General features: G+C 41.9%; 1 protein-coding gene across 2 annotated transcripts in view; it reads right to left on the bottom strand.

Moving 5' to 3' along the window:
- LOC114053478 (kinesin-like protein KIF6) overlaps positions 1–12,794 on the bottom strand; it is a 451,087-nt gene that overhangs the window by 15,126 nt on the left and 423,167 nt on the right. For both annotated transcript variants that reach the window (XM_027876578.1, XM_027876577.1), the window contains 3 exons: positions 11,644–11,733; positions 6,793–6,882; positions 5,360–5,449 (listed from right to left, as the gene is read on the bottom strand). In XM_027876578.1, coding sequence (XP_027732379.1) covers positions 5,360–5,449; positions 6,793–6,882; positions 11,644–11,733 — 270 coding nt within the window. The remainder of the gene's footprint in view (positions 1–5,359; positions 5,450–6,792; positions 6,883–11,643; positions 11,734–12,794) is intronic.

A 12,794-nucleotide genomic window follows, 5' to 3' on the forward strand; every position in this document is an offset into this window, starting at 1 on the left:
CCTCCCAAAGTCTCCATTTAAAGAGGACCCAGAAGCCCAGCCAATGTACTCCTCATTTCACACCCAGCCCAGCTATACTGCTTGGATGTGACTCCGCCATCATCATGCCCCCTCTGCTGTAGCTGGGTACCTTGCCCCCCATCATCTCCCACCCCCATCTCCTTTTCAGTTTCCTTTTGAGTGTTGTCTTCCCCCATTAGACTGTAAGCTTCTTGAGGGCAAGGACTATCTTTCTTTTTCCTAGTTATACACCCAGCACTTCAAGCAGTTCCAGGCACATAGCAGGTGCTTAATAAATGTTTATTGTATCATAAGTACAATGATTGTAAATTAAGTGATTGGTCAGAGTTTATATTTTCTTTCTCATCCCTCTGGCAGTATTTTTCAACCTTGGTCTCTTAAATCAGTGGAGATTACAGGTTGAAGGCTCAGGCAAGCAAACAGTGGTCCTGAGACAGGGGAGAGATGCTCAGCACATATAGTGTGGCAGGAGAGGCCGGTTCTTTGAGAAGTGATACACAGCCTTTTAAAGTTGTGATGCTTTTTCATTTGATTTTTGTAACACCTGATGATGTTCTCCACTTATGAGTAATAGTAATAATAGTGAGCATTTACATAGCACTTTAAGGCTCGCAAAACACTTTATGTTACCTTTATGTTTGTGTTTGATCCTCACAACCACCCTGGGAGGTAGATATCGCCATTTTTGGTCCCCATTTTACACATGAGGACATTGAAGCCAAGAGAGGTGAAGTAATTTGCCCAGGTCACACAGCTAGTAAGTGTCTGAGGCCAAATTTGAACTCAGGTCTTCCTGACTCTAAGTCTTAGTGCTCTTATCTGTGCCTTCTACATAATGGATGTCTAACTTTAAAATTGAAGGGAAATGAATTCATTTCTCAGAGGACTGAATGACACACTCGGCATAAATACAGACACCCTGGGATGTTCCAAAACCAAGTCAGGAAGCCCTGTCCTCGGAGGTATTTATTTTGCCTTCCTCCTCTATGACTGCTCTCTGTACAAACAGATTAGACAAACAGGCCAAGGGATTGCTAGGCTAATGGCTTTCTCTGCTGTCTCAAGACTTTTAAACAAATGTGTTTCCGATTTACAGTCACTGGACTTCAAAAGCAGACATAGTTCTACACCAGCCGGCTTCACTTAGTCCTAGCGAGCTACAGTGAAGAGTCCTTGGCATTTGTGGAGGGCTCAGTGGTGGCTTGTGGCTGGTCAGTGACCCTGCTCTGAAAGGCCACCTTTCCTGGGCAGGGGCCCAGGAGTTGTCCTATGCTGGGTAGAGGGAAGCATTAGCTCTGTGTCCTGAGGTTTGGGAGCTGAGCATCAAAAAGGCTGGGTTTGAGAGACTTCCTACTTGCCTAGTTCCCTCCCTCTGGCAAGATTAATTGAAATTGAATCCACTCCAATTCAACAAGCATTTTTAGGTTGTTTCCTGCCATTACGTCAGTCAATGGTCATCAGAGATTCCTTGGTAGCCAGAGTTCCATTGTGGACTAACTCCTTAAAATATATCTCTGTGTGTGTGCATGTGTTCATATATATGTATACATTTACATATATGTGTGCGTGTACATATATACACACATATCTATTGACATAAATGTTTTACTCATGCTCTCACTTTTTAAAAACATAGTGTCATTGCATAATGTTTGAGGTTCTTAATCTGGGAGTCTGTGGATAAGATTTCAAGGGGTTTGTGAACTTGGATGGGGAAAAAATTACCTTTTCATCTTCACTAACTTGTAACTGAATTTATATTTCTTTCCTAATGAAAGTAGGCAACCAACATTTTTCTGAGGAGGAGGTCTGTTGGCTTCAACAGACTGACAAAGAATCCATGTCATAGAAAAGGTTAAGAATCCTTGAGCCTAATGCCTCGTTCACCCCTATCCAATGCCACCCGACCCTTACATAAAACAAATCAACACATGGCCATATAGGACCACGCATGCCTCACTACACACCTCTCTGCTGAGAAGCTGGAGGCATGCTTCACTGACAATCCTTAGAACTGGCTCTGCTCTGGGTGACTCTTCTCCTCCTCTGAAACCAGCTTCCTTTTCCATGTTCCCTAGATGCCTGCATGCCCAGAGAAGGCCCCTTGAGGCTCAGGGACATTGTGAAAGTGGAGGAAGAAGATCAGTTGACATTTGGAAAGGGAAACTCTCGGTACAATTGCTGTACCCAGAAACTGTCCATTCTCTCTCTAATGTTTGGATTTCAAAAGGCTTCTGAACTGTTCTACTGGTAACTCACGTAGCTTATCCTGGCTGCAAGGAGAGAGGGAGAGAAAGAGAGAGAGGGAGACAGAGAGATCAAGACTGGATCTTCCCCTATACTTGGAGTCTGAGCACTTCAGCTTGCAATGATCTCTCCATCTTCTGAACTATAGCATTTACCATGCCAAACACTGGATACTTAGCATAGTTTTTAGACTGTACCTTTGATTTAATTGATATAGGGAACTTTCTATAGTGATGCATATTGGCACCAACTCCATAATTTATTGTCTCAGAGAATTACCTGGGGCACAGAGGTTAAATGACTTACATCGGGTCACATGGAACCCAGCTCTTCCTGACTTCAAGGCCAACTCTATCCATTATGCCCCATGAGAACTTAACACACACTTTTTGGTGGTGTTATTTCTTCATTTGTGTATTCCTCATTTCTCCTTCTAGGCTGTAAACTTCCTGACAGCAGGGGCTACATGTCTCAGGCTTCTCTGTATGCCCCATAGTCCTTGAGGAGGTAATGTGGCATACTGGAAACACCCTTAGGTGTTACCAAATCTAAAGAATACTGGACTGAGGTTTGAATTCAGCCTCTGATACTAGTTCTGTAAACAGGGACAAGTTTACCTCTTTGATCCTCAGTTTCCCCATCTGTAAAATGGGGATAATGACACAAGGTTGTTTGGGAGGATCAAATGAGGTAATGCATATAAAGTATTTTGTGAACTTTATAAAGTCCTGTATAAATGTCAGAGGTGAGTCAGAAAGACTTGAATTCAGGTCCTGCTTATATGAGTTCAAGTCTGGCCTCAGACACTTACTAGCTGTGTGATCCTGGGCAAGTCACCTAACCCTGTTTGCCTCAGTTTCCTCACCTGTAAAATGAGCTGGAGAAGGACATGGCAAACTATTCCAGTATCTTTGCCAAGAAAACACCAAGTGGGGGTCACAAAGAGTCAGACACAACTGAAATGACTCAACAACAACAACAAGTCCTCTAACTTCTCAATCTCCCAGACAGTTCTCTTAGTACTACTAGCAGTGGAGGGAATGTCCACATTGGAAATTCCTCACCACAATGAAATCACAGGATTGGTTCTCTCCCTTCCCTGCAGAGTCCCTGTGACACCGGTCGTTATTATACAGGGCTGATTGGAATCACTATTTGGCCCAGACGGGAGATCTGAGTAGGAATAGAATGTTTATCTGTTTCACAGAAAATACTGGCATACTGAATTCAGTCATTGAGTAACCCTCTGAACCCCTTGGGTTCTAGGGACTGAATACCTTCTCCCTTTCTACAATTTCTGAACCGACTTCAGCTTCTGGCCTCACTTAAAAATAAAATGGGCCCCAGGATTCACTTGAAAATAAAGTCAGCTTGTCAGTAAAATGCTAATGCAGAGAAAATTTTAGAATTGATTTGAGAAACTCCTCCCTTCTCTGTCCTTTGATTATTCTGGCATTAGACTGGAGGAATTTTAGTAGTGAAAAACAAGGGAACCCAGCCAGACCTGAGGATGCTAAGTTTTTGGGTCAGTGTTGGTCAGCATCTGACTTTTTACTTCAAAGTATGTCTGTCCTGTGTCACATATTATTTTTAAAGCTAACCTCTGTGTGAACTTCCCAAGCCCACAGTGCCATACACTTAAAAGATGCCCAGTAAATATTTGTCTATAGCTCCCAGGCACTGGGAAGACCACTGGGTGGTCAACTGAGGGCACTTCTGCTCCCCAGAGCCTCTGTGCTAGAAGGGGATGGAGTTGGTACTGTTCAGGTGGCTGCATTCCTTCTTAGGATGCCCCTATGGTTTCAATGATTATTTCTGTGGTGATGCTTCTCAGTCAGCTCTAACCTCTCTCCTAACCTCCAGATATGCATCTTCAACTGAATCTTTGACGTTTCAAAGACAATGTCCCACAGACATCTTCCACCCAACATGGCCATAACTGAATTTACTATACCCCCCTAACCTTCCCCTTCTTTCAAACTTCCCTATTATTGTTGTCCATCTAGTCACCCAGGCTTGCAAGCTAGGTGTCATCCTTGCCTCCTTTCTCTCACCCCCACACCCAATAGGTTGCCAGATCCTATAGATTTTATCTTCAAAACATCTCTCATATATGTTCCCCTGTCCTCTGACTCACTCTGCTACCATGTTGGTGCAAGTTCTCATCACCTGACTCGTGGCCTATTGCAATAACCTGCTGATTGGGCTCTGGGCCTACTCCCAAGCATCTTCCATCCAACCATCAGATTAGTCTTAAACTCCAATGGCTACTTATTGCCTCCAGGATCAAAAAGAAAAAAATCCTGTTTGGTCACAACCTGCCCCCCCCCCCTTCTGGCCTTCTTCCACCTTATTCTCTGCCACATACTTTGTCATCAGTCTCGTGACACTGGCTTCCGTGCTGCTCCTCCTACAAGACATACCATCTCCCTACTCTAGCCATTTTCACTGGTTGTCCCTCATGCCTGGAATGTTCTCCCTCCTTATCATGATTTCCTGGCTTCTCTAGCTTCCTTTGAGTCCCAAATAAAACCCCATCATCTATGAGAAGTCTTTCCTCATCTCCCTTAATGCTAGCGGTACCTTCTGTTTGCTGATCATCTCCAATTTATCCTGTATATATCTTGTTTGTATATCATTATTTTCATGTTGCTTCCATTAGACTGCAAGATCCTTCAGAGCAAGGCTGTCTTTTGCCTTTCTTTATATCCCCATTACTTAGCACAGTGCCTGGCACACAGTAGGCACTTAATAAATGATTATTATCCAAATACAAATATCCAGCTACACCAGTGGTGTAGTTCCCTGGAATTACCACAGGGTGGTGCAGTGACTCTATCGAGGCCACCTGAGCGTGCCTTGAAGAAGAATGATTTTGCTGGGGAGCTGAGTGTCTGTTGGTGATTCCAGGAGGTTCCTGGTGTTTCTTGGGAGTTGTCAAGCCTACCTGAACAAGAAGGCTGTGGAACTGTCTTTCTGCCCATAAACAGCTTGGGAAGGGGCCACTTCTGGCTGTGGAGGAGCCAGACTGACAATTTACCAACTCTCAGCCCTATTTTTATATTTCCATCCTCTGGACAAGGACACAAACCTTTCTTCCAGATAGAGGCTGTCTGGTGGGTACGTCTGGTTTCTTGATGGAGGGGGAGGAGAAGGCACTTTACTCCTGGGAGTCAGGTCACTGCCAATGACACAAAACAAAGGGCATGGAAAGGGTTGCCAGGGAGGAAATTCAGACCTTGATGATTATTGCTGTTGGTGTGTGTTTGTGTATGTGTGTGTGTGTGTGTGTGTGTGTGTGTGTTGACACTGATGTATTATCACACTGTATTGCTATGTATTATTAATTTTTAGGCTCCACCCCACTCCCTAAACCCCAAATTGAGCAAAGGCAGTCAGAGTTAGGGAAATAGTTGGGGACAGTAGCTGGGAATGAGGAAATATGTCTAGTGTCCATCAGTCCAATAAAGTCTATTCATCATCCCATCTCTACCAATGAGTGGAGAGTTGGGGTGGGTCTACAAATAGCCCTCAGGCTCAGAACTAAAGAGCATCTTTAGGAATCTTGAGAAGAGAAGCCATGCAGTGATCAGATTGGGGATGGAGAGAAATGTGGTAGCTTATGTAGATGTAGGTGAAAGAGGTTCCTCTATCATCCAAGGCTGAACTAGTTAGGAAAGATTTGGATAATAGAATTAGCTTCAGGTGGATTAGCCAGAACTAAGGGAATGATGGATGGATGGGGCAAGGCAAGAGAAAGACAGAAAATAGTTTCCAGGGGAGCAGAGTATGAAAATCTCCAGATCAGGGGTAAGGAGAGTGAAGGCCTAAATCCTGGGAATTGAGTCAGATAACTTTGGTGCCAAATGGGGAAGTCTTTCACAGTGGGACGGGAGGGATGGAGCATGAGGAATTTTCCAAAGTTAGGATTCCTGGGTTAGGATGAGGTATCCTAAGAATCACAGGGGAGGGGGAAAGAATTAGGAAGAAAGTACCCTGCTGATATTCTAGACTCATAAGAAATTGAGGGATAAAGAAACAAATTCTGGAAGGCTGAAATAGCTACCAGGCCATCCAAATCCACAGCAAAATAAAACTGAATTAACATGAAGGTAGACCGAGGTTATTCAAGGTTGAAGGTATCCAACCAAGAACAGGCCTAGGGGCTTATCGTTTGTATTAAGGACTAGAATTAAAGCATAAGAATCATTACAACATGTTAACCTGTTACAAATTAGAACCCTTCCCCTTATGTTCTCCTGTAATGTTGTAGAATAAATCCTCATTTATTTTGGTGTGCTGTTATCAGGGCCCAGGGAAGGGTCCTAGAAAGAGGGAAATACCAGAAAAAAAGGTGGAAATAGAATCTATCTGTCCAACCCAGGTTGGCTAGTGCAAAAGAAGAGTTTGATAAGATAAACGGGTTCAGGGCAAGGAGGAGGCAGGAATAAGGATTCCACCATTCCCAAGACATATGGTACCACATCTGTCTTCTGGGCCTAGGTGAAGGGAAAAGCTTCCAACCTTTCTTCCACATTAGGATTGTTGAACTTATTCTCAAAACTTCTTGATGGAAGAGGAGAGGGTGGTGGGTTTTTCTTGGAAATCAGGTCACTGAAAATGAAAAAAAAAAGACACAAAAGGATATGAGAGGAGTTTTCCTGGGAAGAAATCTAGAAATCCTGCCTGATTATGTGGTGGTGGGAGGGAGTGGGAATATTTTGTCACGATGATGTAGTTCTCTTTTGATGACTATAAAAATATACTCTTCAGTACCAATCGGTCAACAAGCATTTATTAATAATAATAACAATAACAGCCAATATTTATATGTAACACTTGTGTACTGGGCACTTTAGCATCAGTCTTGAACTGATTTTTTTGTAGGGAATTACATCCTCATTATAGAAATATCACATCCTGGGTGGGTGGGTTGAGGTTTTTAAAAAATAAAATTGATGTTATTCCCCAGTAAACTGATTCCTTTTCACCTTCCCTCCCCTGTCTTCATCCCAAGCCTTCTCTTGTAACACAGAAGCTCTGTAAGCAAGAACAAAAGAATGCTTTGCTATGTCTGATAGGGCATCCTCCGTTTGGGGCCTGTGGCGTGCTTCCACTCTTCTGATGTTTCCACATTGTTTTCTGACACCTGCTCCATGTGAACCTTCCCTTGGCTCACAATTTACCAGCTGTAAACTGGGCTGGCCCCTGGATCTGGCATTTCTCAGCTCATCGAATTTATCCTTAGTTTTCACTTTGAAAACTGTACTCCCCACTTTGAGCTGTCCATCCCCGGCCCTGGCTTTCTTGTGAGACCTCTCCATCCCCTGGGTTGGTTAACTTTCCAACATGTGTTAGATTAAGTCCTGGCTGAGAGTGGATCTGCTAACTGCTTGCTGATCTCTCTAGACTGGCATGAGCTTGTTATAGAAATCTGCCCGGAAGGACACTAGGCAAGTGAGTTGTTACATTAAAAAAAAAAAAATCTCTTGTATGCTCGCCGGTGTCATTTTTGACTGGCCAGATATATTTATTGACTAGGGCTTGACAAAAGTGGTTCATTTGGTTTTCCATCTCTCCTTCAGGGCTCTGGGACTAGTTAGGGAGGAGAGTTGTAGCTCTGTCACAGTGGCTCGGCTCTTCTTTCTTCCTAGGCATCCAGGACTCAGTACCACTGCCCCCTATTAGAACTACTGGGTCAGATGCCCACGATGCTGGTATTCGCAAAATTGGATCTGAGTGGTGAGGCAAACAATCTGTTCTTAATCTGGGAAGCTGGTAAGTTGGAAATGGTATTCTGGATTAAGTGTGGCATATTTGAACTCTGGGTAATACTGATTCAGTTCAACTTTCCCACTGAGGTTCCCTTTAATCTATTTTGTACATATCTTATAGGTACCTAGTTAATTACAAGTTGTGTCTCCCATTAGAACATGAGCTTCTTGAGGGTGGGGACAGTGTTTTTGCCTTTCTTTGTACCCCTTGTGCTTAGCACAGTGCCTGGCACATAGTAAGCATTTAATAAATACTCACAGTCTATTTAAATGTTATTATCATCTACTCCTGGGGCTCTGCTTAGCAGACTGAATTAGTTGATGTGTTTATTTATTACACTGATAGAATGTAAATTGCTTGTAAGCTCCCTGTAAGCAGGGAATGCATCATTCTTATCTTTTTATATATTCCTAGTGCCTGGCACATAGTAGGGATATGGAATAATGGACTGGTGATTTCATTGAGACAAGGAAAGCCAAGATGAGGAAACTCCCTTTACCAGTGCAGGTTGGTACCTTTTCTTCAAGTACTGAGGTGTTAAAAAACTTTCCCGGGGTCACAGAGCCAGTATATGTCAGAGATGGAACTTGAAGCAGGTCTTTCTGGACCCAGGGGCCAGTTCCTACCAACAAAGCCATGGCAATCCCACTCTCTAACCTACCTTGAATATATTTCTCCTGCAAGTTGACCTTGGGTAAGAACTCATTTGAGAACATCATCTTGAGGGAGATCATTGTGATCCATATGAACCTTAAAAATTTAGGGGACGTTGAGACTCTTCAGAAACTCAACCAATCTCAGGTCCTCTGGATGCTGTTTTTTTTTTTATATGTAGGAGATTTAATTCCACCATTTCTTACATCTCAGGGTCACTAGAACCAGTACGCCAATACACAGATTTGCTGCTGTGGAAACCAGAATTTGGCTAGCGATGTGCCAAAAGAATGGAAGCTGCACAGCTACTCAATCTTGACTGGATCTGTTGCACCTGTTTTCTAGCACAAGTCAGAGAGTGACTCCATTCGGGCATGTCTGTCTGGGCTCTAAGCCAGAATGACTCTTGCCTTTGAAAGACAACTGGACTCCAGCAAGGTTGTATCTCTTCACCCTTATCTTTATACCAACCTCAGAAAGAGACCTGGTAGGCAGTGTTCCATGTTTACTATGACAGCTTTGCAGTTAAACATGTAGGCTTTTAAAAACTCTCTATGACTTTTGGGGTTTTGGTGACCATACATAGAATATTCTATCTCTTGTTATGTCCAGTTGTGTGAAGTGTATCCTTATGCTAAAGAACCTATGCAAAATGGAGAAGACTTGTCTTTTTTCTTGCCCCACCCCACTTTACCCCATGGGGTGCTGGGGACATTTTGACCAGAGTGGCTAATTTTCTGCCCTACATAGGACCCTTCCACTGCTGTCAACAAATTTGTTCATTTGTAACTTTTTTGGTTTGGTTTTGTTTGGCAATTGGGGTTAAGTGACTTGCCCAGGATCACACAGCTAGTGAGTATCATGTGTCTGAGGCCGGAATTGAACTCAGGTTCTCCTGACTCTGGGGCCGGTGCTCTATCCACTGTGCCATCTAGCTGTCCCATAACTTTTTTTAATAAAATATTTTCTAACTTTTAAATTCTAAAGCTCATTGTAACCACTGACAAAAACAAATACCAAATCCAAGCAGAGGATAAAAATGAGATTGTACACAAATTCCAAGTAATTTACAACTTGTTTAAAATCCTGTATGGTAACTTTAACAAATTAAAATTCCATCTTCTATAAGAAACCTTTCCCAGTTCTCATTTATGCTATGGCCTTCCCCTGAGATTTTCTCCAATTTATCTTACATATACCTTGTTGGTAGTAGCTGTTTGCATATCCTCTCTCCTGTCAAAAAGAAAGCTTTTTGAGAACAGGGACTGTTTTTGTCTTCCTTTGTACCTCAAGGGCTTAGCACAGGGCTTGACCCATAGTAGGTACTTAATAAAGAATCTGTTGACTGAGCTTGACAAACTAAATTTACAACTTGTTTAAAATTCTGTGCATTAATTTTAATAAACTAAGTAAAATAAAAAGTCTGTGTTGCTTTTGTATCCATTTTTTAACCTGAGATTTTGGGTATATATTTTTTTAGATGATTGGGGTTAAGTGACTTGCCCAGGGTCACACATCTAGTAAGTGTCAAGTGTTTGATCTGAGGCTGGATTTGAACTCAGGGTCCTCCTGACTCCAGGGCTGGTGTTCTAATCAATATGTCACCTAGCTGCTCCTTGGGTAATTTTTTTTAACAGTCATAGAATTCATGCTGTTGTTCTTATTTTTTTTTCTTACTTATTCCTCAAATATGTTTTTTAGCTCAACCATCTCCTGTCTTACCTCCCCTTCAGTTAGGGGCCTGTTTATTTCACACTCTTCAACTGTATTTATTTATCACTGTATATGTAAAAGTTCACTTTTCTAAAGCATATTCCTCTCCACTTAGAGCACACTAATGGGACACTAGAATGGTATTTCAGGTGAGGTGCTGTGTCGTATAATAATAATAACAGTACTAATTAGCATTTAGGGAGCTCTTTATGGTTTGTAAAGTACTTTATATATGTGTGGTTCACCTTATTCTCCACAGTTAAATTTTATTATTGTAACAATTTACTTGTTTACCTAAAACTTGTCCTTCTATGAAAACTTTGGGTTCAGTTCAACTCTTGGTTCATTCCCACACTCACACCAGGCAATGTAATTCCAATTGTTGATGATTATTTTTTAAGAATTGAAGGCTGGGGCAGCTAGCTGGTACAGTGGATAGAGCACGGGACCCTGAATCAGGAGCACCTGAGTTGAAATTCTGCCTTAGACACTTACTAGCTACGTAACCCTGGGCAAGTCCTTAAATTAACCCCATTACCTCTTTAAAAAAAAAAAACAAACCCAAAACTGTACATAGATAAGCCCTTTGAGAAGTGGGTCCCTTCTCAATCATGTAGTTAGTGATTTCTGTAATAGGACAACCCTAGGATTAACCAACCTTGCTCTGAATCTATCCCTCTGCTGGGCTCCCCTCCTAGTTTTCTGGAATCACGGAAAGCCAAATACTAGCAATCCTTTGCAAGTTGGACTTATACTCAGTGAATGCCCACCCCCAACCCCACCCCCATCCCCATTCCCATCCCCATCCACTAACCATGGATAGCAAAGAAGGCTGTGTAGTTTTTGGTAGATGCTGGACTTGTGGTACTTAATAAGACTAGGAGAGGCTCTCAAGGAGGCGGTATGGTGCCTAAGCCCAAATCAATGTCATTTAGCAGATGGGCTAGAAGGTTAGGTATGGGCTAGTCCAAAAATAATAAGCTTATTGCCCTGCATTTAGTGCTTAGGACCAGTATCAAGTGATAAGCACTGTGGTGTCAAAGCCGAGCTACATTGCCTTCAGGTGATGCATTGGGAGGAGTGTTGAGGATAGGGGGATTACTAGTATTTGGCTTTCTATGAATCCAGAAAACCGGGGGGAAGCAAAAATCCCAAAGTCAGAGAGAACTAGTTGATCAGATCCAGTGTATCATATAAATATCCATGGTCAGAGCAGAAGGAAGAACCACTAACCTCTCTTCCACACTGGAGTTGCTACACCTGCTCCTTTGGTTTCTTGATGGAGGGGGAGGGGAAGGCATAATTTTTCTGGAAATCAGTTCACTGGAAACAAAACAAAACAAAACAAAAAAGCAGAAGTTTGCCAATGAACAAATTCAGGATTTGTCCTTATGAGCTAAGAGAAATGTACTTCTTTGATGATTTATAAATTCATTTAGTCTTTGGAAAATTACATCTGCAGCCAGCATAACTCATTCCTAGTTCTGCAGAGCTTTGGTTATCTGGAACCTGTAGTCACTGAGAAAAATGTCGGGGGAATTCCACGCTGAAGCAACATGCTGACAATATTAATTACTGTGGGATGACATAATACCTGTTCTGTCCACTTTGAGGACTATCAACTCTAACAATTCAAATAGTAATTTAATAAAATCTAGTAATTTAAATAAACCTCCAAAGAGCCTGCCTCATTTTAAAAGATTTCCAAAATACTGGAAATAGATGGCACACAAAGTACTCATTTTCTCCTCTTCTCCTTATCTAGCCAGCCTTTATGCCAACCAGAATCAACCATTCCCCACACTATGGCTTTACTAAACCCAGGGGGTCTTGTGGCAGTCAGACAAAAGAAATTGTGGGCCCATTATATTTTTTCCCTTTTTAAAATCATATTTTTTCTTATATATTTTGGTTTTATGTCACATTCATTTCTGAATATCTACCGCACTCTACCCTTCTCTGCCATGAGCCATCCCTTTTAACAAAGATTTAAACAGAAAGAAAAAAAAAAAAAGCAGTTTCAGCAAACTGTGTCTGATAGTATATGCAGTATTCTACACCCATAGTCTCCCATCTCTGCAAAAAGAGGAGGGAAGCACATTTTTTTTTCAAATCTTTTCTGGGCTAAGCTTGGTCATTGTCATTACATAGTAATTAGTTTCAGTTTTTGTTCTTTTCATTTATACTGAGGTAGTGGGCATATTATTTTTCTGGTTTCACTGCTTCATTTTGTATCAGTTCATGTCTTCCCATGCATCTCTGAATTCTTCATTTTTATTGTTTGTTACAGTTTAGTAATAACATTCCATTACACTCACATACTCTAATTTTTTTCAGGTGTGTCTTATTTTAATTTTTTTTGGGGGGAGGCATAGATAAGTAGA

This window comes from Vombatus ursinus, unplaced genomic scaffold, assembly GCF_900497805.2.
Source record: "Vombatus ursinus unplaced genomic scaffold, bare-nosed wombat genome assembly UNPS02014811.1, whole genome shotgun sequence".
In the NCBI taxonomy this organism is placed as follows: Eukaryota; Metazoa; Chordata; class Mammalia; order Diprotodontia; family Vombatidae; genus Vombatus; species Vombatus ursinus.